This window comes from Gallus gallus, chromosome 2 (genome assembly GCF_016699485.2).
Source record: "Gallus gallus isolate bGalGal1 chromosome 2, bGalGal1.mat.broiler.GRCg7b, whole genome shotgun sequence".
Taxonomy (NCBI): Eukaryota; Metazoa; Chordata; class Aves; order Galliformes; family Phasianidae; genus Gallus; species Gallus gallus.
Window position 1 is genome coordinate 93,148,584 of NC_052533.1, and position 27,967 is coordinate 93,176,550.

General features: G+C 36.2%; 1 protein-coding gene and 1 non-coding gene across 5 annotated transcripts; both read right to left on the reverse strand.

Moving 5' to 3' along the window:
• Window positions 1-27,967, reverse strand: SOCS6 (suppressor of cytokine signaling 6). Of its 4 annotated transcripts, none has more exons than XM_015282391.4 (2): window positions 27,848-27,967; window positions 1-5,981 (listed from the first exon to the last, which is right to left on the reverse strand). In XM_015282391.4, the coding sequence occupies exon 2, from the start codon at window positions 5,856-5,858 to the stop codon at window positions 4,254-4,256; it is 1,605 nt and encodes a 534-aa protein (XP_015137877.1). In that variant the 5' UTR covers window positions 5,859-5,981; window positions 27,848-27,967; the 3' UTR covers window positions 1-4,253.
• On the reverse strand, window positions 5,495-5,604 carry MIR6584 (microRNA 6584). The gene has a single exon (NR_105453.1). It is a non-coding gene; the product is annotated as a microRNA 6584 (primary transcript).

The window sequence follows — 27,967 nt, forward strand, 5'->3', positions numbered from 1 at the left end:
TTCTTGTGAATGAAATTTTTATTTACACACTGTATCCAGAAGCAGATACATTAATCCTTATACAATTATTTCTCCAAAATGTGCAAGAAATTACTGTAATTTTGTTTACAAACCAAAACACATTAAAATCAATGGACTTTGGATAATTCACTCTGTGGCGTGCTTAGTACAAATAGTGCACACCAGGTCTGAAACAGAGAAAAGTGTAAACTACAGCAATCTGGATTGCAAGTATTAACTTCATGGCACTCCATCATCACTATAAAAATTCTTTAACCCAACATAAAGTCATAGAAAATCTTTTAAGAATTTTTCATTATCTTTGTAGAATTTAGGAGTTTCCAGACACATCAATGCCATATCATGAACTACCATCTTGTCCATTTTTTATTTATAAAGGATGTTACTAATTTTTATTCTTTGCAGTCATAAAAAGATTGAAAGAAATGAAATTCATCCATAGCTTAGCTCGGAAATTGAAAATACAGTAACAGAGAAATACTTCCTCAACAGAATTATAGCCCATATATTGCTGGTATGCTGTTTTAAATTTATAATTCTGGTATTCACATAGATGAAATGCATCACAAAAACAAAACAAAACAAAACAAAAACTGCACAGATTTCACTTAGCCCAGCACCCAATATTCATAGAAAGAAATTGGCTGTAATTAAATGTAAAGTCAGTTCATTGCTAAACAAAGAATTTATTTACGAATTGCATTTCAGATCCTTCTGACAGAAAAACATTTTTATCAAAAGATGGTATTTGCAATGTCAAGAGCAGGATAAGTGCTATATCCTTCAAATTGATAAAAGAATACAAATCACTTTCAGTTGTTTATAACACTGACCTGTAAATTTTAAAAAAGTGTGCAAACTTTTATATGTTCAAATAAAAGATAATGTTTTACTCTTCTAATCAGTAAAACACAAATGTTTCCAATAATTTCAACCACTTCATACACTCAAAAAAAGGAGTTTTATTTCAAAGTTTAATTTCGAAAAACATTGTTCCACAATTCAGTTGCATAAAAGGCCTGTCTTTTGAACACTTAAACTGTTGTGCTGAAGAAATAGTTATTTCTACTCTATGAAACTCATAATCAGTTAACTTTTTCTTAGTGTAGCTATTTTAAAGGTCCTCAAAATATCTTCAATTATTTTCCTTTTTGTTTGTCAAGGACACATTGTTTCTCTAAATTTTACGAAGTAGACATCAAAACAATTTTTGTGGTTACTCTGAGTATTTTAAATTGTCTCATAATTAAGTGTTACTGTGTTTATTCTATATTAATATTTATTATACGAAGTTGTAAGTACCCTTAAGGTTTCCAAAGTATTTTTTCTGGGTTCTTTCTCCTGGCTGGCCAATTACCTTAGCATAAAACTTACTGATAAATTCTGAATAATGAAACGTGTAAAAATCAGTATTGGACATTTGTTTTTGTTTTGTTGTTGTTGTTGTTGTTGTTTTTGTCTACTTACTATAGATTTAAGGTATTTCAACCTCAGTAGAAATATTACCACCATTTTTATCAAGAAACAAGGTGCTATGTGGTCCCCACACTGTAGGCCTCCAGTAATTTAAGGTGTTCTTTTTGTGGAAGCTTTATAGGAGGGGAAAAATGACAACAGTAAGTTGACCTGATTAAACAAAGTATATAGCAAGGGAGGCAATTCAAGAACTGGACAGCTGAACTACAGTTTCAGAAATCATCAACACATATGAGTGAACAAACACATCTGAAAAGGCATGGGCACGTGTTCTTACATATTTTTCAATTCAGCAATAAGACTGGGATATTATACCTTCAAATATTTTGATTTCAATGTAGTAACTGCTAAATTAACGCATGTGGCATAGTATAACTTTAATGCATTCAATAGTGGTATTAAATGGCAAAGAAAATATTTATTATACAATAATTTTTCAAAGATTCTGTAGAATGCATAGGGCCTCTAGCTTGCACAGGGAAAGAATTTTTAAAGTGAAGTAAATGCCAGAGGTTTTCTTCCAAGATGTATGCATCTGAAATCTATAAAAATGATTTTCTTTTTCCTCCTCACAGACAGAATCAGAACACTGTACCATACAATAGGTTATTGTGCCTTTTTTGAATAAAGTTAGTGATTCTGATTCAGGGGGGTTAGGGTTGGGGAGATGACAGTAGAGGAAAAAAAGAAAACAGAATTCACACTTGCATACATGTATTTCAATGGCAGAAACAAATTATGTATATAGACAGCTCTTTTTTTTTTTTTTTTTTAATTTAAAACTTTTATCAGACTAAAGAAGAAATCCTTACTCTCGCTCCCTTAAAAGCAAAGGTAGCCTTTAATCTACCTTTGTTTTCCTTTTTTTTTTTTTTTTTACTTTTTTGTTAAACATTATGGTCAAAAAATAAATTAAAAAAATATAAATTTTGTCTATCAATTCAGGCAACCCAAGATGTAGTGCTATTACACCACCTTGCAGCAATAGTGTATTCATTACTAAAGACTCACTCCAGGGGACAAAAAGCTAGATAAAAGAAAAAGAAGAAAATGACCTAAAAAAGAAAGCTGTATCAAAGATAAAAAGCCCTTTCTATGCTGATGTTTACTAACCAGCAACTCCTACCAGAGATGGGGAAGATGACATTCTAAAATACTAAGATCTAGGGGCAGAGTCAGTCCCAAGTCAGTTAGCCACGATCCCTTTATCCCTTTAATGTAAAAGGGACAAAATCATGGGCAAGAACAAGGAGGAGAAAAAATAAAATAAAATAAAGGAAACAAAAAAATGCCATGGATTAAGATTGCATGAATGAATGATTACAGTGTGGAATCTGTATTCCCAACTGAAAGTCTTTTTCCCTATCGAATGTCAGAATAACTGTAAGCTTTTGAAATGCCAAAATCTTCGACAGATATCATAAACATTTACTTAATTGATTCAATATTTCATATGTCAAAACATATTTCATGACAGTTAACTGAAACATTCTCTGTGGTCAATATATATTCAAACCTCTCCTCCCCAGAATATCAGGGCCTATGAGAATAGAGCTTTAGAGATTCATTTCAAGCAACTTCCATCCAAAAGATTATTAGTCCTATTTTTTCCTCCTCAAAGAATAATAAAAAAAATGGAATAAAAGATCCAAATAACATTAGTGTATTACTGCATTTCAGAAGTGAAAAAATACAAAAAAATGGGAAATGCTGAAACTTCTAGTACTTTGAATAAATATTGTAGAAATCCTCCTATTAGAAGTTATACCCCATCCCTGAAATGGCTTATCAGTTCGTACTTCAGTAAAAGCATTTCCTATTGTCTTCCTATAATTTCAGGGCATATTTTTGCCCAAAGGGAGGTAAGAGGGTAAACAACAGAAAGAAGGGTCCTGGTAGGAGTTCGCTTATTTAACTGATGGCATTTAAAGATACTTGATGTCATCCCAATACTGCAGCTTCCTCATAGGTATGATGAATTGTCTCTCAAAGATTTCTTTTTTTTTTTTTTAAAGGCCATTTTTAGAACATAATACTGAGGCAGTAAGAAAGCTGAACCAACTTTCTCAAACATAAAGTAGTATACAGACAATACAAGGTTTAAGAGAAAGGTGTTTTGTTCTTTATTGGGTTTGGTTTTTTTTGTTTGTTTTTAGGATATCTGCTGCATAAGCATGTCTTCATCACACAGCTCTATTAAGTTCCACATTATGACATATCTGTATAGAAATTTATAATTAGGAAACTAGGAAATCATTTTTAACATAGTTGTAAATTCTTTAATTTAGAATACCAATATTTTTAACCATGATCATCTTTTTCCAACAGGCTATTTTAAAGGAATAAAAAATCCATTGAACAAGTTTCATTGACTTTTACTTATGGTTGAATACACATGAAATGTGCTTTCAATGCATAAAAATCACAGTGGATAGCAGCAAAGGACTTGGGGGAAATTAAGGATAATTTGATCATTCACATTGTGATTAATCTGCACATTGATGAAAGATAGCTATTTCACACTTCTAAAAATAAACTTGAGATCATTCTTTACAAAAAAAAAGCCCCCCAAAAATACACAAAACCCCCCAAAACAAACATAAATCCAAATGCATTACGTTTCTTTTACACACAAAAATGAAATATTGTTATGGCAGCAAAAGATTTTGATAATAATGAACGTCTGTAAACTGTAATTCAATCTCTTTTTGTTGTTGTTGTTCCCAAAGTGCAAGATGCAAGATTCCCATAAGCTTTCAGTAGTGCTTTTCCTGTAAATAATCCTTCATTTTGTTTGGCAAAGGCAGTTTCTGAATCAGGTCTATTCTGGTGTACTGACGTATTACAAAACGACACAGGTATTGTAAAGAACGCACCTGCATAAACCGAGACACTGGATTTGTTAGTCTCACTGGATAAGTTGCAGATCCAGGCAGTCGGGATCTTGAATAGCAGAAAGCTCCATTTTCAGAGTCCCTGATCGAATGTTCAATTAGATCAACTATAGACGTATGCCCCTCCACATCTGGTTGTTCATAAAAGCTAAACCTACCATTTGAATGTTCAATTCTAGTGTGAAGTGTTTTTCCATGGGAACGAAAACTCAAACTTAAAAGATAACGATCATCAGAACTATCTCGAACAAGAAACGAGCCATCAGGCACATTAGCTAGTTTTCCCTCTGCCTCCCAGCGTGTAATGGGGCCCCAGTACCATCCTTGTTTCGCAAGTTTTTTCAGTTCTTCTGTGAGGCTTGTCACAACCATAGGACCACTGTTCTGTACAGAATCATAAACTCTTCCAACTCCAGGGGCAGTGTTAGGATCAAAATTCAAATGGCAGCGCATACTTTCAGCCACATGGGCATCTGTGCCATTCAATCCATTAAAGTTCCTTTGGATTTGATTATTCTGCATTGGAGGTAGCAAAGGTGAAAGTGGAGGGACATCACTGTGATTAACTCTTGGATTTTGCAACACAACTCCTGTGGTACCAATCAACAAACCATTCACTGCCTGGTCCACAAAGATATCTGGTGCAACTACTACATCCTGATCCACTTGACTCTCTTCTTCATGGAAAGCATTTTCCCCCACTTGAGAAGAAACAGTTGAAACTTCCATGGGTGAGGAACTATCCAGACAGTAACTACGTGATCCTTCCAAAGGATACATTCCCTCATCTAAAGGCACAGTATACTGAATGTAGTCCTGAGGCATTAATCCAATAACTACAGGCACATGTTCATCAATATGAAGATGCAAGTCCCCATTCTGAGATTCTGTATTTTTTAATGCATTGTTTTGTTCCTGGAACACGTTATCTGACTGCAAGTCATGGAAGTCCTTTCGAACGCCATTCAGTGCTGGGCTTGGATTAGAGGAATGGACCAAGGCCTTGACTTTCACTTCCATTTTTATGCAAGTCTCTTCTGAATTTGTAGGTCGAAGGGGCCATGGAGTTGGACTGTAATGATGATTACGGAGGGAAGTGGATCTCAGAGGTCTTTGAGCTCGCACATCTTTGAAAGTTATTGGAGCAGATGACGAAGAAAAGGTATCATCATCTGCAGAACTTCCAGATGGTGTGCTGCCTTTGCCTTTTTGCTTTTGTTTTGCTGAAAGCCTCCTTTTTAACGTACCCATTAAACTTTCACTTTTTGATCTATTTTTGCCTCCTTTTTCATCTTCACTATTGACTTCACAGCTAGCCAAATCTTTACCATAGCAGCTGCCAAACAGGGAGTCATCTTTTCCAAATTCACTTAACGATGGCTGCTGAACCACTACAAAGTCACTTTCATCTTTACTTTTATTTAAGTTAAAGGACTTGCGAATTGTTTTGAGACTAATTTTCTTCATTATGACAAGTTACCAAGTCTGGCTGATCAGCAGTGCTTGTGGTGATATAGCCCTAACACATGCAGAGCAGCTTCTGCTTCATTTGTGTTTTATCCAGACTCATTTAACTTCAAGAGCCATCTCCTGGAAACAAATAAAAAATAATCAACTTCACAAAAGAAATATTTTTAAAATTATCCATAAGGGTTGTTTTTTTTTTGTTGTTTGCTTTTTTTTTCCCTCTAAACAAAACAGAAATTGCAGTACTTAAGTAAAGGGCATTAAATAAATCTATAGAGAGAGAGCTGACATGGAAATCAGTGAGACTAAAAAGGGAATCTGATACTGATGCCTTGATTTCCACAAATTTATTCTGCTTTTATCATGCTAATTTAAAATACACACATATCACACTCATATATATATAACACTGTAAAGCAAAGAGACTTCTCTTTCTTTCAGAAGGCATGTAAAAACATCCCCACAAAAATAACTGCAGAACATAAAATGATGTAAGATACACCTCCCAGTAATAGTCCCACATACAGGTTAAAGCATGATTAGTCACAGTCATACTTTTTTTTTTTTTTAAACATAGGATAGTAGTGCAAATCTCAGGTAATTGTATAATTACAGGAAAATTAATTCAAGTCAATGAAAATAGAGAGAATTTAACTGCAAAATAACATCTATTGAGAGAAAATAAGGGAATATGGAGAAATATAATGTATAATAATATATGGAGAAATAATGGAAATGGAGAAAATAATGTTAGCAGAAAAAATTGCAGCAGCAAACTTGGCTCTGGGCTAAGTATGGCAAACTGAAAGAGACCAAAAATCTTAAAATATATAGATAGGTAGACACACACACACACACACAGAGGGGGAGAGAAGGAGAGAGAGAGAGAGCGCACACGCCTTCTCCCCAGCTTGAAGACAGACACCAACTTTTGCAGACTTCAAGAACACAAGTGCTAAAAATCATATCAAAAACTAACTAAAAGACAGTGAAAGGAATCTAGGGATTCTGAACTTATTCTCATAAGCAGCAGAAATGCTGAAGCTTGATTTACACAGATTTGTATCCTAGCCTTCAATTCTTCACCATCTGCATCACACTACTTCAAAGACATGCTCTGATATTATAAATAGAAATCTAATATCTAAAATAATCTCAAAAGATAAATCTCTATGGAAGCATATATGCAGAAATGACAATGTTATACTTTGAGAATGACTACTGAATATGCTTGAACAAAATGTGTTCTATGCTTATCGGTCTACTTTACCAGCCAATATTTTTAACCAAGCAAAATGCATGACTGCCCAGATTCCTGAAACTCTCTTTCTATACCTGTGATATTTCACATGAAGAAATCATGAAGAGTTTTAATTCAAATATAAATCACAGATACTGTATGTGTGTATATATATATATATATATATATATATATATATTATTTTATTATTTTTATTTTTATTTTTTTCCCCAGAAGTCGAGCCCATTATTCCAGGAAAAGATTATAAAAAGCCAGTGAATGACAGTCCTGGCTGAAGCTCTCTGAAGCAAACTGAGAACACAAACAAATCAGAGAAAGTCTCTAAACAAGTCTTATCTAAAAGGAAATCATGGTACATTATGACTTCTTAAATGTTTTTTTTATCCAAGACAGAAAAAGCAGAAGTATCATGAAGTCAAATACCCCAACTGATCCAAATATTCTTCTTTGTACATACTTCAGAAAGAACTACTAATTCTGCATTACATATTAATATATGTTTAAACAGTCCTAAATGTGAGCTAGGCTAACATACTTGCAAGTATAAAATTTTTCACTGTCTACATCTACAGAAGTTGAAACAGAAAAGCTCAGCATGCATTCCTTCCTGGAATACATTAAAATGAGCTGCTGAATTTCATCACAACTCTCAGCATTGCAGCAGCTTCACTAGTATTTTCTAAGAATTATAGCATTACTGAAGTCTTCCACAGATGTGCTCTTCCAGTGCCATCTGCTGTACTGTGTATTTAAGTCTAACTAGGAATACCTCTGGAAATTTTTCTGGCAGGTATTTGCAACTATAAACACACTGTGAAGCACATTAATGCTCTCCAAAGCTTGGTTACTGTAAGCAGAAATACTTGGAACACTGTGACTGAAAGCAGGAGATTAATCAGACCTAGAAAAAGAATGAAATGTTAATGCAGATTAAAGAGTCAGAATGAAATTTTGGCTCATTAACTTTCAACTCAAGCTCATTTCCAAATTCTTAAAATTATGCAGACTGATAAAACACAGGTATCCTGACAAACAGTATCAGGAACCTTTAAATACCATGATCCTCTTTGTGCTATTAAAAATAATGAAACCTAAATTTGTATGCCTCATATTGAAGTGAGAAAAAAAAAAAAAAAACACCAACATATTAGTCAAAACATGAACTATTAATGAACAGATACAAAGCTAAAGCTTTCCAGGCTGCTTATCTGAGGATTCAGTCATGTGCTTGCATACTGTTATTAGAATGGCACTAAATTGAAGAAAAATTACGAAAGCTAAAAGTAGCAGTTTGTAAAATCTAGTTAGATGCTGCAAAATGGTTGCAATGACTAACAGTCAAATACTTATGTCAACACATTATATGCAAAAATAGAAAAACAAAAGTGATCATTTATATTTATATGGCCTTTAATCATTTCTTATCTATTTCACACTTCCAGGTTAGGTATATTCATTTCCTGAGACAAATATCATAAAGAAATGCTGCCAGAACATACTACTACCAAAATAAAACAGCATTAACTTTTGAAGACTGAGACAAAAACCATCATACTCCGAATATACAGCACAGTGCAATTTACAATTGTGCAAAGAATTGCCAAATTTTTAATAAAAATACTATCAGTAATTATTGTCTGGTAGTATTAATCAATAGTGCTTCAGATAGCTTAAACTTTCCTAAAACAAACATTAATCTGCTCAGTTATTTTCATAAAGTAAAATAGTATAGCATTTAACTTGATTTATTTTTTTCCCCTGAAAAGTCTGGAGATCAATTAGAATACATATAATATTTATACAAAATCACAGTAAGAACTGCATCATTTACAACTTCCAGCTAAGCATATCTTGATTCAAAACATTTGGCACAACTGTGTATGGAGCTACACTGAAGAGAATAACACTGACAGGGGAGGAATGATCATGAAAAATACATATCTGGTGATTTATAAGCTCCAACTTTGCATAAAGAAAATCTTTTCCACTCTCAGACCCATCAGGCATCAGAACACATTCCCCAGAGTTGTGTAATCTCTATCCTTCTAGGTTTCCAAAAGCCAACCACATAAACTCTAAAGAAAGCTTGTCTGATCTCAGGGCTTAAGAGGATGCTGAACTTGAAGTTGTCCTGAGATTTCTTTCAAACTGAATTATCCTACAGTTTTACGACTTTAAATACTTTGTACTGTCTGAATTTTGATTAAACTTAACATTTTTGATGGAATTCACATAAAAATTCACATTTGAAAACATCTAGGAATTCCAACTTCCAGTGCAGTACTACAGATTTAATTCTAGTTTTGCTATTGCACAGAAGAGCATTCAGCTTATAAAGAAAATGCAAACACTAGAATAAGCTGCAAATGTGTAACATGCTCCTTTGGAATCTCACCACATGAACCAAGTAATGCACTTCAAATTTATTACATTTTTAACAATTATTTTTATACTCATACATAAATACCTTTAAACAAAACAAACAAGTTTCTGCATTCCTGGAGTGTGACAAATACCAGATTTTCATTACAGTAAGAAAATGAAACCCAGTCTAATTACCTGCAGAAATATGAAGCGCCATTCCCCTACTGTCCCCCAATCTCTTTCTAGAAAATACCCATCCATTATTTGGCAGGACATCTCAAAAACAGCATCTTAAGGAAACAGATTACAAGAGATGTAGTTTGTAAATTCCTAATATCTATATATATTCCAGCATTCCTAAACCTACTGACATAAGTTACCAGGAATCACAGAGGTTGGAAAAGACCCACAGGATCATCCAGTCCAACCATCCACCCTTCACCAATGGTTCTCGCTAAACCATGTCCCTCAACACAACATCCAAACGCTCATTGAACACCACCAAGGTCGGTGACTCCACCACCACTCTGGGCAGCCCATTCCAGTGCCTGACCACCCTTTCAGAGAAGTAGTATTTCCTAATGTCCAGCCTGAACCTTCCCTGGCGCAGTTTGAAGCCATTCCCTCTAGTCCTAACACTAGTCACACGAGAGAAGAGGCTGACCCCCAGCTCACCACAACCTCCCTTCAGGTAGTTATAGAGAGCAATAAGGTCTCCCCCGAGCCTCCTCTTTTCTAGACTGAACAATCCCAGCTCCTTCAGCCTCTCTTCGTAAGGCCTGTGCTCCAGACCCCTCACCAGCTTTGCTGCCCTTCTCTGGACATGTTCCAGGGCCTCGATGTCTTTCTTACAGTGAGGGGCCCAAAACTGGACACAGTACTCGAGGTGTGGCCTCACCAGCGCTGAGTACAGGGGGACAATTACTTCCATGTTCCTAATGGCAACACTACTTCTGATACAAGTATGCTTGTAGCTCTACATGCATGTTCCCATTCTTTTTATTTTAATAATGATGTCCTTATATGATTGGAAGTTAAATCTTCACACCACTAACAGAAAATACTGATTCAAGATATTTTCTTCCACCTACTTGTAGTTTTAGTCATAGAAGTTACATATAATACATCATTAAAATAAAAGAGAGACACCATTTTCTTATAGAACATTTTATTAAATACGCTATGACAGCTTTCTGACTAGACTTGCTACTATTATATGGTGATGCTAAGGCTTATTGCTTTCCTGATCTTCAAGTAAGCTCCTACGTTATATTACTCTTTAAAAAGAAGAGTTTTTAAATGAATCCATCTGAATTACACTGTACACACTTATGTTGAAGTTCAGACTATCTTGAAGACAACAAAACAAATAGACAGGTTTAGTACTTGCTCTGTAATGGATGAACACTGTTTTACAATGAGTATGAATTTTATGAAACTCAATCTCATCCTCTCTTGAATACCTGTTTTTTTCCTGAGTACGAATTAACTCAGATACATACCTTTATATAGAACTAGAACAAAGAACAGATAAAAGCTCACCTGAAGTACTTTCTACCTCTTTTAACAATTCAAAAATACTTAACATCCCCAATTTTTAAGCTAACAAGGCAAAAACTTGGACTGAGTGTAGATATTATAGACCACTCGTTTAAAAGTCCACCTCCTATGATTTGAACAGCTGTGGAAATTTCTGTCTGTGTCTCTAAAGGCCAATATAGCTGAACAAGTGTTAAACAGAGAAACCCTAATCTCTAGCAAAGAATAAGCAAGGTATGCTTTTGATAATAAGCAGAAAAGCGGGGTAAAGTTAGAAGGAAAAAAACTGTCAGAAAGAGACTTTTCTTCCCCACTATCCATCCATAGAATTAACTTTATACAAAACCAGTAATAGAACCATTTATCTTGACTGCTAGTCTCTGTTGGAAAAGGATGTTTCTTGATCTGGAGATCTGGACTTCTTTATTAATCCATGCCTGCTTGCAGTAAGTCCTGTTCTTCTTTCCCATATTTGGTTGCAGGACAGAATATTTCTATCTGATTGGTAGTTTTCCTCTGGAGAATTACTAAGGAGTGTTAAATAGCATATTTGTATTACAGTTCATCTGTGTATATACAGTTCTGTAACTACAATAATTGCATAATTACAATTGCCAAGGCCAGTTATTAATATTAAACATTTTTGCCTAAAGCTCCATCACCCTCACACAACGATAGACTGGGCTTCATGTCTGCTCCTGAGCTACCACAGGCACATTCATCAGGTATGCTAAGTTGAAATCAGAGCTAGCTAACACGAGGACAGAAGCCTGAAACTATCAGCTCAAAATCAGTTGAGTGTCATTAGATCAGCACTGCCATGAGAGAAGTGAGCTTTAGGGAGGCAAGTGGGTGATCAGCCATCTTATTCATTCCTGCTAAACCTCTCACCAACAGGTGGTAATCAACACCAAAACATGGAACAAAGCACACCATACTTTTTTATACACTTGCTAAGAGTGGCACAAGTACCATCTTCCATTATTTCTTTTAAGCAGACATTTGATAACATAGTATACTGCTAAAAATAAAAAAATAAAAAAAAATTCAAGCATGCTGAGAAAACACAGGGAAAAATAAAGCCCCAAGCTGGCTTTCAGACCCTCATGAACAGTGAGGGGAAAATGAGCAAACAAAAATAACAGAGCAAATCAATTCATGCCAAATCAATAGAGGGAAAAAGTGAACCATCTCTGCTGAATCAAATGAGAGAAGTTACTAAAGAAACCTGTTCTGCATAGCAGTTGTGCTTTCTCTGTTGGAAATCATATCCATCAAGTGCACATAAATCTTTTCTTTTTCATGCAGAAGTAGACTAAGAATGAGAATAATGCTCAGTCAGGCTCAATTTTCATCTCTTCTTATTTTACCAGCCTGCACCAAGCTGTCTGTCAGCAAAAATTAAGTTTAGTTTCATAAGCAAAGGTTAGATTTACCACAAGATGATATACAAGAATTTCAAGTAGGACTCCATCCTACTTCTTCCTGAGAGAAAGTACATATACCAAAACACTTCTCCTCTGTGGTAAGGTATGCTGGTACCCTCAGCTTGATAACAAGGAAGACTTTATGCTTATCTAAGATATTTACGCAATCCTCCTAAACATTAAAACAGCTATGTGAGGAGTCAGAGAAAAGTTGCAAGACTACAATGCTCTATAAACTAGCTTCTCATTTGGCTACAAGGACCAATAACATGTTTTGTAAAAAGGAACAAGTTTTCAAACAAATTTGCTAAAAGACTTGTGCCAAGCTACCTGTAGTAAATTGTACACTGATTACAGTAATACAATGCTTTGGGCAATGAACTGATTCTGCGCCTTCTTATTTGAGAGCAAAGACAGTGTCTGAAATGAAAATATCAAAAACTAAAGAAGACAGGGAAGGACAACCAGTAAAAAAAAAAATGCACTTCTACGCTTATTTTTATGGAAAAATATACATAAATACTTGAATCCTAGAACATATGTTGAAAAGAACATAACCTATCCCACCATAAGAATTAGTTTCTGGTGCCTGCATTCATAACACAGTTTCTTCTTGAACCCTGATATATACCAGAAATAATTTTAGAAACACTGTCCAACCATTTAAAGCATACATCAGAAAGAAAGAAAAAAAATCAATTAGAGTATCCTCTCAAAGTGATTTTCTGGTCAGCATTAATCTGACCGTTGTTTTAATATTAATAGCAAATAACATGATTGTGAGAAAGTCTTTGAGTCCTTTCCAAAGAAGGAATGAAAACGCTGAGATATGCAACAGCTGAATATTGTCATTTCTTGTTGGTTTGTATTGATGGTAATTTTCCTTTAAAAGTTTATGTTCTCATTTTGGGCTACTTCAGGATGGTGTTTCTCTTTTTGCTGTAGAAATACTGTCATTGTAGAGAACTTCTAAAATATGAACAAAACCTGTTGAAAAAGGCCTGATGCCCACAGAGATTTTGATGAGGACAGAAGTGCCATGAATTATCTTTTATACATCATCAAAACAAACTTTCAGTTTCTCAAACCAAATCTGTGTTGCCAATCAACTTCATAAACCACTAGACACATACTGAAAGGGCAATATAGAAACATACCTCTCAGTTAATGCACATACACGAGTGTCTCCATCCTCAAAAATACTCAACAGGAAAGAAACGCAAGGGGCAGGAAGAAAATCCAGGAAAGTTAACAGAAATACTAACATCAGAGTAGTTCACTACACTTCTTGTCAGTATAAACCTATTTTTCATGTTGTTGTTCTCTCAAAATTAAGAGCTACTAATATGTAATAATAATCACATTTGCTTGTCCAGTTCAGCTGCTAAGAAAATGCGCTGTAGTTCAAAATCTGAAGGAAGTAGCACGTGTACACTTTAACACCAACCAAGAAGTAAGACTGGCAATGATAACTACGCTCTTCTTAAGCACAATATAGGATACTCTCTTTTTGATGAGTAGAGATGAAAAACCTAAGAAACAAATCATAAGAACTCTACAGTCACATTCATTAAAAAATAAAAGTTAAAGCCAAATTTTATTTTAAACACACTATCTACCCAACTGATAGCTTTGTAGCACATATTTGTAAAACTAATATCTCAAGTACCAAGTTGTAAATTGCTCATTTCCCCACTTTATTTTATACTTATTTGACATTAAAGAAGAAATGTAGCTATATTGACCTTTACTGCTACAAATAACATTCACGTAGCATCAATAGTGCACAAAAACAGAAAAACACCCTGTACAAATACTTTCAAGGTAATAAAGTTACTTTCTAAATATTAAGGAGAAAAATTTCCTTTGTTGAAGTACCCTAAGTTTCTATTAATTAAAATAAGTTGAGTAAGAAAATATTTTTCTTCAAGCAATAATCCAAATTTAGACATCTAACAAGCTCCACTAGTAGGAAAAGAAGAATTGTTAAACAATTTGAGTTGAAATGAAACAATAAGTTTCATCTTAAAAAAATAATAATAAATTATTCCATAGAGATTTAACACATGCAGCATAAAAAGCTAAAACAAGCTTTTAAAATAAACAGACGAGGACTAACTGGAAAATGTACTATCAAAAAAGGAAGAAAAAAAACCACCCACATTTCCACCTTATAAACAATTGGAGGATCTTTGACTTATGTATGGGAACTGCTGACTCATGGCCTGAATCACTGATTGATCACCTGAAGCAAGCACTGAGTCAGCCATGGGAGCACAGGTGAAGGTAGTTCAGCTGTGCGACCAGAAGGGGTGGAGTCTGGCTGCACCTCCCCTAGACCCCATTTAAGGGCTGACTGCCACTAGGGAAGAGTCTTTTTCTGGAGTTCTTTCCCTTTAGAGCTTTCTACTGTGAACCTAGGATGCAAGTGAGCGTTTCATTTATTTTTGATTTGTCTCTTTCCACTATGATAATCTTTCTAACTATAAAGCCTGTAAAATACCATCCTAGCCATGCCGCTCTGCTAACTGTATGTTTGTTAATTGTGCAACTTAAGATTCCCACTATTTTCAGCTCATCTAGAAGATGCGCACGCGCACACAGCAAAACAGCAGTCTTACACTACTTTTGTTTGTACTACACTATCTTGGCTTTTGCAACTCATTAAGGCTGTGCCTCTGGCTTCAAATTAACCTCAGAGAGATTAGCTTCTGACTGGGGCTGAAACACACTTCAAATTCACATGACCAAGTAGGCAGCTTTCTCTGAGATCTTCATAGCTATCACCCTCACCACCCCTACTGTGCCATTTTCAGTAACACTAACTTTCTTTTATTAAAAGATAATGCTCTATCCTCTCAATTTAAGATGTAGCAATCCTTTATAATGCAGTTACCCTCTACGTAAATAGAAAGATGAAGTTGACCCATTTATGATCTGAATAGAAAGAGAGCACAGGGCCTTGATTAAAGAGTGAAAAGATCTTTCATATGTAATGTTTAATGCTGTACAACATTCATACACTTCACTTAAGTCTCAAAGTATGTAGAGGAGGAAGAAGCAATTAATAAGAGAGGAAGGGACTGACCTCTGCTTTTGGACTTTCTTTACTCAATATTCAGAGGGGTAAATACAATTTATTTGCTACAAGGCACCACAAAGATTCTACCCTTCTCCTTCAGCCCACATAAAAAAGTTTAATATCAATACAGTGTAATACTTGCCTCATAAAAGTAATTCCACACAACTTTAAGACTTAATAAATTACAGACTTGCATAGATTCTTACATCTGTCCCTTTAATTTTTAAGCACATTAAATCTGTTGTTTCACTTCTCATAGTGGAAAATTCTGAAACAACACAATTTAGTTTCTATATGTGGAAACAGCTCTTTTCTATAAATTCCTCAGCTGTGTGAAGTGAAAGAATCTCATTTCTGTGTATGAAATTCATATTTTTTTACTCATTGATTAAACATTTTTTTCCAAAATAGTAACCAATTGTTTTACTACAAATGCACATCATTAATAGAAACACAATATGCATAATAAAATGTTACCATTCAGTCTCAGCCTGAATTACATTAAGTGAAACATGAAGTACCTGAGATGAAAATGCATCAGCTGAATTTAAATAAAAATTCCTTCTAGACAAGCCTGGATTTCCCAATCCTTGGAAAAATAAGTAGATAAAACATTGTTATATAGTAAATTTCACAAAGTATAGGTACTACTCAAGAAACTGAGTTCCCCACTCAGTTCTTCAGAGGTCAGAGTTATATTCAGCCAATACAATTGAGTTTTGTCTTACTTTCTGTAAAACAAAGCTTGAGCAAGCAAGGCTCTTTCTGTTTGTAAGCATCACTTTCCCTTCAGGACTACCAAAGTTTTAATCAATTCAGCACGTAACGGGCATCTCAGCTGAGACAGCAGCCATTGCAAAAATTCATATATTCTTAGAAAAATAAAATCCAAAGCATGGACATTGCTAAACACGGGGAAAACTTCCTCTAGAGTTCAAAAGATTGTCCAGAACAAGGGAGGAAGCTGGGATTAAACAGTTCCAGTCCTCATGGAGCCATGTGTTTCACAAAACTGTTTCACTGTAACAAAAAAAAAGCTTACCTCAAAACAACAAGATATCACACATGTTCATTAGAAGCAAAAGTGATTTGTTATTGTGATGTAGTATTTATTTCTGAGTAACAGTCAAAACAAGAAAAATTTATGCTACGCTCTTTATATTGCTACAAGGAGAAATCACAAGCAAGAACATTAAAAATTGAGAAGATTTTCTATATAATGTTATTGGTTCAAAATTTGAGGTTTTATTTCTGAAATCTGCTAGTTCCACTAGCAATTCTACTTTCCCCTAACTTGTAAAATCACAAAAACTATCAAAGACAACTTTTGAAACAACTTCTAATCCTTTGTTTTTGCTCTTAAACAACAGTATAATGTGAAACATGGTTTCATATCCTTTATCTGAGCTATTTACATAGGAAATATATTAAAAAATTTCATCAGGGCTCAAAGTTCAAGAACTCAGAAGTTGAGAAAAGCCAGAAGTTGCCTGTGCAACTCCTTTCTGTCTTGCCTCATACAGAAAACAAAAATGTTTACATTAGTTCTACTCTTCATCAAGCTTTGAAGTGTATGATCCTATAATTTACTTACAGCATACTAATTAAACTCCAAATTCCAGGGCTCACAAACAGAATTATTGGCTTAATTAAGGATTTTTGCTGTCTCTGTATCAGACTCTTAAATGTTAATGCATAGGCATTCAATGCTCCATTCAACACTTAACGAGCCAGAACACAGACAGCTCCATTACCACTGTTTTAGATGGATTCATAAGCTGAATAATAATGTATGTGCACCAACAGGACAAATTAAGGTGATTTAATTCCGAAACCTGAACTCTGAACTTTCATGATGTGGAGTGATTTGGGGCAGGGAGAGTTTGACTTGTAAAGGATCTTGAACAACTACCTACTTAAAACTGAAAGCTTCCTCATATCTCCATGAAAGTATATAATGTCAACAAAACAAAATGAGCGTGACTTAAGTACTTGATTGCAGCAGCAAGTTGTTACCCACTAAAGGAGATCAATTAGTTAATGCCTGTGGTGCCTTTCAGGAATTTGCTGACAATACAGAAATAAGCAAGCACAGAACTTTGAGTTTGTCAGAATGATGAAACCCAACCTTTCAGGATACCTTCTACTATTGTCCTCTACTTAATAATGATTCAACTTTCTGACATGCTATTGAATTTTAAAGTCTTCATAGAAAGTAAACTCAGACAGACAAATAGGCTGACAATATTCATCTCTAGAGTTTAAACTTTATATGAAACAAGCGCTGATTTTGCAAACTGGTGTTTCCAGCGAGACAGTATTCTCACAGTTCCTACCACGTTCTGCTGGTGACAACAGATCTGAGGCTGACGGCCTGCTTTCCAAAAATACAATTCAAAGCAAAGTACATTTTGACAAACTGCAAAGGTCAAAAGTACAACCAGCCTAATCTAAAATAGATTTAAAGCATCTGATTTTCATCCAATTTAAGATTTTCTTTCAGTACCTAACCATACATGAATCCTCCAAAACTCAACAGGAATTGCACGTATGTGGGACACAGAAGAGTCAGGTTCCTTACAAGCCCACAAAAACTAAGACCTTATATTTAAGATGTTGTTCATCAAAAACCCTCTCCCCTATACACACACACACAGCTGCTTAATCAAGGAAGTACTTAAACACCAGAGTTACTTTTTTGTTTCTGTTGTTTTAAATTAAAACCTCTTTAGCAACCCTTCACCTTATTTTTTCCATACAAAAGCAGTACTTTATCTGGGAAAAACTGTACCCAAGCCTGCCTCATGGCTATGCCTTGCTCCTCAGACATGTTCTGAAAGGGAAATATGAAACTGCCTGTCATCACCTCACAAAATCATGTCAAATAAAATATAGGTACAAACACCTTTTTCTGGACATCATGAGAAGTGGAGAAGCTATCGCAGTATCTCTACAAATTACAAAAAGGATTTTGCCCCATGGGAAAAATCAAATGACAAATTCTAGCAACCTGGAGAGCAGTCCAAGACATGACGGAAGGGAAATTCTCACTTATTCTTGTTTAAGATATTCTACTGTAAAGAAAAACAGTTTAAGATGAAAGATGAACTGGGCCAGAAAGTCCGTCTGTGTATATGCAAACAAGGGAAGTTTTAGGTAATTTTGTATTTAATCTTGTATTGTAGATAAATGTTCCCATGTAGAACCCACAGTGTAGTCTGCAATAACAAATGGTATCAAGAAGATGCTTCACTAGAACTTCAGAATCCATTCTAAAGGCAAGAGTATATTACATCAAGTATGAAGAACCCAGTCTTGCATACAGTTACGTTAGCATCTCATTTCTATTCTGGAACACCTACGCTACTTAGCAAGATGCAACCCAACTGAGAATAACATTGATTTGTTTGAGGCTCTGAAAGTACCTAAAAGAAGGGAAAACTTATCCAAGGAAAAGGTTTGCATACAAAAACGTTTTTCTAACAATCTTATAATTTCTTCCCAAGTGAATATGCTTCACTCTGTCTCTCTCTTTCCCTCTCTCCCCGGATCTATCTATAGTTATTAGGTTCTTAAACCCATCTTCATCAGGCTTTTAGGTATCAAGATTTTAAGGCTGAAAGAACCACAAGACCCAGAAAAATATACATGTTCATCGCTCTATAGGTACCCTACACAATCTTCCTAGTTACATACAAATGATAATATTAGCAGTTAGTATTACAGAAGGAGGTTAAAATAAGAATTTTGGTTTAAAGACAAAGATTTAAGATGAAAGTTCTTTTTTTTCCCCCCCCAAAAAAGAAATGACTTTTTTCAAGTGATTTCATACCTTGTGTTGATGATGAAAGTATTACATTTCCCATTACTGCTAAATAAAACCATTTGATTTTTTTTATGGACAAAAACACTAATAAGCACTGATAAAGTCCTACAAACTGCAGTCATCACAAGCTAATATAATACAGAAGCAAACTACTTCAAAAAGTTGGAAAAAATCATTTTAATTCAGTTTTCTAAAAACTATGGTACATGGAAAATGATCAGTTAGGTTCAGCTTACTTGGCACATTCTGCAAGTGGAAAAAAACCCCTCCAAGGGGTGAGCAAGACCAGACTTAATCTTCCTTTCAACAATTAATCTGAAAATAAATCCAAGAATTCATTTTGTTTGAAAAAAAAATTCCCACCATTATTTGTTCTTACTTAATTGCTTATTATCAGATTTGATTGTTTTATGATATTTAATAAGTACACAAAATCTCTATTGCCCACATCTTCACTTCTAAATACTCAGTAATCACATTAAGTCCTGAATACAATCAAATTTGGTGGTATTTGAGGAGAAGGGGAGAATTCTCATTCTTTGAAAACTCAAAGCATATGAAAGGCTGAGGTTATTGTAACATAGCTAATCACATTCTTCACATTGTGCCTTGATAAACCAATATTTAAGTAATACAATAGTAATATATGAAGTTTCACTTGCAGATTGTGAAAATATTTCTAGAATCTTCAGAATCAGAAGATGTTTCATAGGAGGCAACTAAAGAAAGATCATGTACCATAACGTTTCTTAGAGTACTGCACATACAAACAAAATGGAAAAAGACTCATAATTCTGTTCTCTTTTCTGCTGTTAAGATTCCAAATTGTTTTTATTCTAATGCTCATTCCAATATTTCTAGTATCCCCAGCATTTTATTTGGACTCTCCATGATTGATAAGCTAGCCTGTCAGTTGCTAGACAACGCTATGACAGTTTTAAAGCTTTATGTTTAAGAAAGTCTTAAAATTTTATGAAAGAATTAATCCTTTGGAATGAGACATTTGAAAATGATCCGTCTAAGCTGTCATGATTATTTTATTAACTGTGTATTCCTTACTTAAAAATAAATTGGCACCTGTGTTAAAAGGCATACAGAACATTGTTAGGATTGCTTTCAACCCCAACTCTAACGAAGTCTATACACACAGAACGATGAACACTATCTGATACCGTAACCAAGTCTCTCACAGATTCAATTAATGAAAGAAAACCAAGGCTTATTTTCAGACAAGCCAAGAAGTAGGAAACAAACCAGAGAATGTGAGAGGACTTCCTTCTTGCTGTTTAAAGACTGGGAGATCGTTACTCAGGCTGAGACCCAAGAGGAAAACTTCCTCCTCATAAAGTGCCTCCTGTAAGCAATCAGCTGCTTTCAGAGTATGCTCTGGCAGAAGAGCCTGGATGTGTTGATGAGAAAGTGCATCCTGACTGTTTTTCCAAGTTCTTAGGACCAAATGCAGACAGTAATCCAAGCTCTGCATTTGGGAAAATGGGAATATAAAACGCAGCTTATTTACAATATTTTCCCTCCCATTTTCACTGGCAGAAGGCCCAATAAGAACAAAGAGTAAAGTAATTATCTTTTTTATGGTTTAGAGCTTAGCCATATAAGGGTAACAGTAGAAACGGTTGTCTTCAAAGTACTGTCAAATATACAAAGTAAACACATCTGTACAGAGTATTACCTCCACCTAATGCCATAAAATTATTTTATTATTTTGTTTCCCTTAAAAAAGGTAAAACATTCCACAGGTTTTCTAAATTGACAGTTCTTTTCAGCCCAGAGTGGAAAAACTTCATAGCAATTTTTTTTAATGAAGTCCCAATTTGCCAGAGTTTAAGCTTTATACAAGACTGCACCAGTTCTGACAGAGTTTAGTCTACATGCAAATTCTGCGATTTTGGGTCAAAACTATAGACTCTTAATTACTCATGATTAAGATCAGGGTTTTTTTTTTTATTCCCATGCCCCTTCCAAACCTACACTGCAATAATCTGCAGTTAGAAACATCCTGCTATGGACAGCACATCTCATGGAGAAAGAATCAAAGCTTTCACTGTCTATATGAAGTAACATGCTGCATGAAATTTATACAAACGCAAAGCCCTTAAGATAGCATCTCCAATGTGAGGTCAAATTTCTGCAGAGCCAGGAGTACAGGAGCTCTGCTGCAAAAGCTAGCTGAGCTTGAAATTTCAAGCATGGAGAAAAAAAAGGGGGGGGAGACATATATATGCACACAGAATCTGCTTTTTCCTCCTGTTCTCTCTGGCATAGATTTAAACTTATGTACACTATAAATAAAATAGATGTGTTAACCCAATTAAAAAATGAAAATAGATACGTACACTTCAATGTTCACACAATGTTTTCCATGATAAACCATTTGAAGTAATGCAAATTCTAAGAAGCACCTGGTTTTGTGATATGCAAGGTTTCTGATTCCCTAATGACACAACTCCCTTTCATTTTGTTCTCTTGAACATCACTGAATTACGTTTCAAATAGCACTACAACAAATACCATTGGTCAGTATAGAGTCTTAACCCTTCAGCAAGGGACTGAAGAATATTTATATTTCCATGTATTTTCCCAAGTTACTAGATTTTTGCCCAAAATCATGCCAAAGGCCTATGACTAATCCCTAATTATTTCTCAACATTATTTATTACTAACCAAATACTCTCTTCTTTTCTAAAGCCAGGAAGAGGAGAAAAGTCAAAAGTTTCAGAACACACTGGGTCAGAACTGCCATTTTTATTTTTCACCTCTGTTTTCCCCTGGAAAGAGAACAGTGAAAAGGAGGGGGAAGAAAGCCACTAGACACCCACCTCACAGAAATCCAGATGAGATCTTAGATTCAGCCCAGAGACTTTACCTCTGAATGCACAAACCAACTATTCTGGAATCAGTCTCCTTGGGCTGACCAAAATTCCAGCCTGCAAGCCTTTCCCAGTGCAAGTTTCATCAAAACCAATATGCTTGCACAAACAGCTTCTGTTCAGTGAATCCAGTGAGAATTCTTCAGTCACAGAGTTCTCACCAGCGTCTGAAAGAAGAGTGTCATCCTGAAAAGCTGCCTATCCTGTTTTTGGAATGCAGCTTCTACAAATCTCACACTATAAGGCACAATTCCTGGAATCAAGACCTCTTTACCTGATGCTGCTGGTCTGTATTTCTGTATTTCAGTTATTAAACCTCCTAATCTGCTATCCAATCACCAGCCAAAAGAGTAGGTAAGGGATTCTAAGAGTATTAAAACACATTATCAGTGTAAGAAATACAGTTCATACCATAGCTTGTAACTGCCCGGTCTTGTAGCACTTACCAAGGCAAAAACTGGGGATTCTTGAACCAGAAGGACAAAAAAGAAAGCAAGCTTCACCACTATTTCAGAGACATCTTGGGATCAAATACGCATGCTTCAGAAACATTTGGAATAGCCTACTAATTTATTCTCGACCTTTTTGAGGAATACAGACTGCTTTAGAGAACAAAAAAAAAAAAAAAAAAATCACCTACTCAAGACTCCTACAAACTGCTGTTTTAGCAGATTTACCACAGAACGTCAAGATTAATTAAGAATAAAACTACTCAAGAAAAACAAAGATCACACACTGTAAAAGGAAGCCTGACTAGAATCTCATTTTCAACAATTCTGTCATCAAGAGTAACAGTCTATGTATTGTTTTAAGTAATGCAGAATATCCTTGAGGAACAATTACTGAAGTATTACCTCTGTGGTCTCAAATGCTAAAATTTATCCATTTATCTGCTAGTTAATGTACCACACTAACTTCAGACCACCAAAACCTTACACAAGTCCTCCTACAGATCGCTATCTCATACCGTGCAAGTTAAATAATACAAATACAGCTGCTGATTATATACTGCTTTGGGAAGCAAAGAAAAATACCATGCATCTGTACAGTTTACCTAACCATACTCATAGGTTCATTTTCATTGTTTATTTGTCTTTAAACTAGAGACCACTTAACAAGCTCAGAAAGAAAAAAGAAAAAAAAAAACACAGTAACATCTATTTATACCTTCACTGCCAGAAAAAATGGCTCTCATCCAACACTGCTTTACAGCAGTTTACAGCAGAATTATTTGGTGTTTATAACAAAAAGCCATATACCTCACAAATCTAAGATTTTCTAAAGCTGCCAACTTACTGCACTTGGCAAATTACAAAAGAAAAGAATGTTTCATCAGAAGAAAAGAAACCTCATCTGCTCTGCGTGCCCTACATATACACAATAGGAAGCAATGTTTGGAAAGCAGCAGCTGGACAGAAATACCTACACATGGCATCTTTACGTTGGGGTTTTCTGCAAGCAAGAGGAACATTTCCCATATCCCTTCAACAGAATTTTAATGTCAGAGGCAGAACAAGACAGCTAATGTACTTGCATCCTCACTAACCAAATGAAGATTTATATTTAACTTGCATAGTTTTCTTGGCAACGTAGCATCCAAGGAACAACTTCTTAGGTAATATGTGGCTTACATCCTTGTCATAAATGAAGCCAATTGAGCTCCTGAGAGTTCAAAGTGTTATATGAATGATTAAGGAAGCAGAAAAGAGACACAACTTTATCTCAGGATTTTCCATGACAACAAAAAAACAAGAAAATAATTATGGCAAATAACACTTTATTTAAAAACAAAATGACAGTAAAGATATGTTCTTGAATCCATATTCCAGTCTCTAGTGAATAGTAATCAGATTTGTAAAGCCATACACCTCAAAACTTGCTGAAGCTATCTGGAGCCACAGATGCTTATTCCTTGCATGCTCATACATGACAAAAAATCAGAAAAGCATGAAAACTGGCAGAAGAAAAAAAATCTGGAGTAACTTAAGCAAATCTAAGAAGTCAGAGCTCAATTTTTAACACTGATGTGAAAGTTTTAATTCTGACATTAAGCAGGCTAAGTCTGCTGTATTATGAATATGTATTATGATGTCTTTTTAATATCAGTCTATGTAGACTAGCAAAGTTTGCACAACTTTCTTGATATTTTTAATATATTAGACAACATTTCACATACAGTCAGCTTCACATTTTCATCCAGGGCAATAATTCATGACCAGTTTGTTGTGGGTCTGGTTTTAAATACCATAAGAGGCTCAATTCAGTGAGCCATCTTTGTTTTATTATTCTTAACACAGAAAATCATAGAAATTCATTTAACGTATACATACATGTTTTGATTTGGAATCAATTATTTTCAGAGAAAACAGATAAATAACAATAGCAGAACGGATCTACTGAGCATCATCTATCTTCAGGGTCTGTCATATTAGAAGCATGTTTAAGTGGAATGAAGCTGCTTTCTAAACATGGATAATGAATACTCTACTACAAGCACAATCCTCTTGTTTTTAAATAGTATACTTCTGTACGTATTTTGCCATCTGACATTGTCAATGAAAGTTTTCAGGATTTTTTTCTTTTTGAAGGATACTTCACCTTTCTATTGCTACTGCAAATACAGTGGGACCTACAGGAGCCCCTCATGAAAAGGGCTCAAAAAACTTAGGAGCTTTGCATCAAGTGCATTTATGGTCTTCTGAAGACTTCTGTGTATTTTTAGAAAATAAGCATATATTAAAATGGAATGAAATTAGGTTTTGGCACAAGCATAAGGACGAGGAACATTACCAGATATTGCTGTTTCTCTTTAAAAAAAAAAAAAAAAGAGGAATCAAAGTTCTCTATTTCTCTTAACACTTCACTGAAATAAACAGTCAATTTGCATAAGAGCTCTACTCTGCTTTTCAGTCCCCACCCTATCCAATTTCCACTCAATAAACTTCAGTATTTGCACTCACGAGTTAGACTGTATTTACTTTTATACTATTTGTAGTACATTTTCCTCCATGCAGCATCACAAGCCTCTACGTTTTGTTGCTAATGGAGCCATCCTCTCTGCTTTGTTGCTAACACACATTAAAGCCCTATCAACAAGCCGAGACACAGCAGCAAAGATCAGTCTCCTTTCCATTTACTTTTCTATCATTCACCTCCCTATGGCATGTTGTACTACCAAAACAGTACTTCGTAGGCCCAGGGAGGAAGTAAAGTAACAGCAAATAAGGCACGTAATGAATTACCCTGAACTATGGCCTCAGTTTTGACAGCAATGATGCAGCAAATATGTAGTCAATTCAAGGCAACACTACTAGAACGTTCAAGTCTTTCAGACACCAATCCTCAACTTACCCTACAACTACAGAAGTTTTCATAAAAACATAAAGAAATTAACTTGCTTCTCAAGAACTCTTGATTAAGAGTCTCACTCCACCACTTCAATGCACTAAGCAGAGTAATCTGATCTACCTGCACAGCAATGGAACCAAGTTACTATTTCGTCCAAACTTCCTTTCCTAGGGTAACTCTAAGCATCTGACTGACCCACTTCACAGCCTAGGAAGAAACAAATTAACGGAATGGTATAAGTCAGTATCTTTTTCATATTTTACTGTGTCAATTTTTAAGATTATTCTATATCGTTACTTAGGCTACAAGAACCCTTAGTTGCACATATCCAGCACCAAGAAGACCCTCACAAAAGCTTGGGAAACAATATAGTGCTTCTTCTCTACTAATCTATAGTAGGAAGCTTCTGGGGAAGTTAACAAATGCATATATCCACATAACGCTACAACTACTCATACTTTTAAGATTTAATTTCATTGAACCTTAACTGCTGGGGGGGGGGGGGGGGGGGGGAAGTCAAACATCTATTTAAATCTCAAAAGTCAGGGAATAGGTGCTTGACTCAAGCATATACAACAGGTGAGCCTGCTCTAAGTAAAAGTTCAGCACTCAAATTAGTGTGATGCTGTATAACAAGAAATATCTAATAGAAGTGAAAACTTCATTAAAGATTTTCTTCATTAAAGTAAGCACTTTGAAAAAGCTGAAATCTGCCTTAGTAAGTTAGGCAAAAAAGTATGAGCTGCAATTAGTCTTGCTGTGAAAGACTCCAAAAATACCTAGATATTCTCTGGTGGTTTACGTCTTCCAGCCAAGCTAGAGTAATTTATCTCGTAACTATGCCAAAGCTTACATATTTTCTACAATCCAAGGATGGGCTAATTGACATGAAACAAAAATAGCGTCCAGCCATGGCAGAAATGCAGAAGGATTATTCCTCAAGTACTTTAGAAATCAGCTCCCTAAGACAGGAGGCCTGCAGCAGGCATTTTTAACTACAGGTGTACTGAAAGGTTGTGGTGTAAGCATTACTGGCAGGCAGGAAAGAGGAGTTGAGACCTCATCATGAAACAGCAGAAGAACATAGCATCTGGAAGAGACACTCTCCCGTTCCAAAGAATATTCTACTGCCAGTGCCTTCTTAACAGAGTAACCTTCTCCACAGAAAAATACTATGCGGCAAATTATCAGGGTTCTAAAAATATGGGGAGAAATGATGAAAGAATTAAGGAAAAAGAAAGATACAATCAAAGCATCTTACATCACAGCAGCATTCTCTGCATCTCAAAAGTTCAGGGTTTTTGGAAAGGTCTTTCTTAGACAACAGAGTTGGCATAGGCCAGAACCAGTTGTTTTTGACCAAAGCTACACCATTAAGGAAAGAGAATGGAAGAGGTAGTTTGAAGAACAAGGAAAGCCAGTAAAGTTTCTGTTTGTTTACCCGTTGTTTGGATTTAAAATAAATAAATAAATAAATTTAGAAAAGTCTCAAGCTTTTTAAGCCTTTAAGTGCTGCCTGTCAGAGCTAGCAACGCTTCCCTTACCCCTTACGCAGCCCTTGGCATACCCTCAGCTAACAATAACATGACATTTACAGCTTCACCTTCCCCGGAGCTCCTTCACAGTGCAAAGCCCCGACAGCAGTAGTACAAAATGACACCCCTGGCGACCTGCCCAGCAGCAGACCCCTGCAAACCTAAAAATGAAGGCGGGTGGATGGGGAAAGGAAGCAGACTAATTCGGCTGCCCCCCAGCCACGGCACAGGGCAGCAGCGGGAGCACTAGAGCAGCGGCCAGGGGGAGGTGGGCGCAGGGCCGTGGGGAGGTCGGCGGCGGCCCCTCCTGCCAGGCAGGGGTTGTGCAGTGGCCCCACGGCCCGGCCCGGCTGCTCCCCGCCCGCCACCATGCAGGCCGCGCCGCAGCCCCGCTGCCTCCGCAGGGCCTGGCGCCGCCGCGAGCTCGGGGCGCCGCGCAAACAAAGGGAGAGGAGGCCGAGGCTTGGGAGGAGGGATGCGGGCAAGCTAAGAACCGCGCCATCCCCATCCCCGGCTCTCCATCGGCGGCCACCGGGGGAAGGAAGGAGGGAAAAGAGTGGAGGGAGGGCGCCCGTTGCCCCGGGGACGCTCACCCAGTGGAGGCCGCGGTGTCCCGCTCACGGCGCGGGCCTCTCTCCGGGCACCTCGGCGGCGCGGCCCGGCCTGAGCCGGCATCCGGGCTGGGCGGCGAGCAGCCTCTCCGGGCGGCGGAGCGGACTCACCGAGGCGGAGGAGGAGGAGCTGGCGTCGCTGTTGCTCTTGCAGGGCCCGGCCCGGCTTCTGCTCGCTCCCTCCCTCCCTCGCCGTGCCGCCGCCGCCTCCCTGTTCCTGGCGCCGCCGCC

Coding starts and splice junctions, on each gene's coding strand:
- SOCS6 (XM_015282391.4), bottom strand. CDS start 5,858: ATGAAGAAAATTAGTCTCAAAACAATTCGCAAGTCCTTTAACTTAAAT.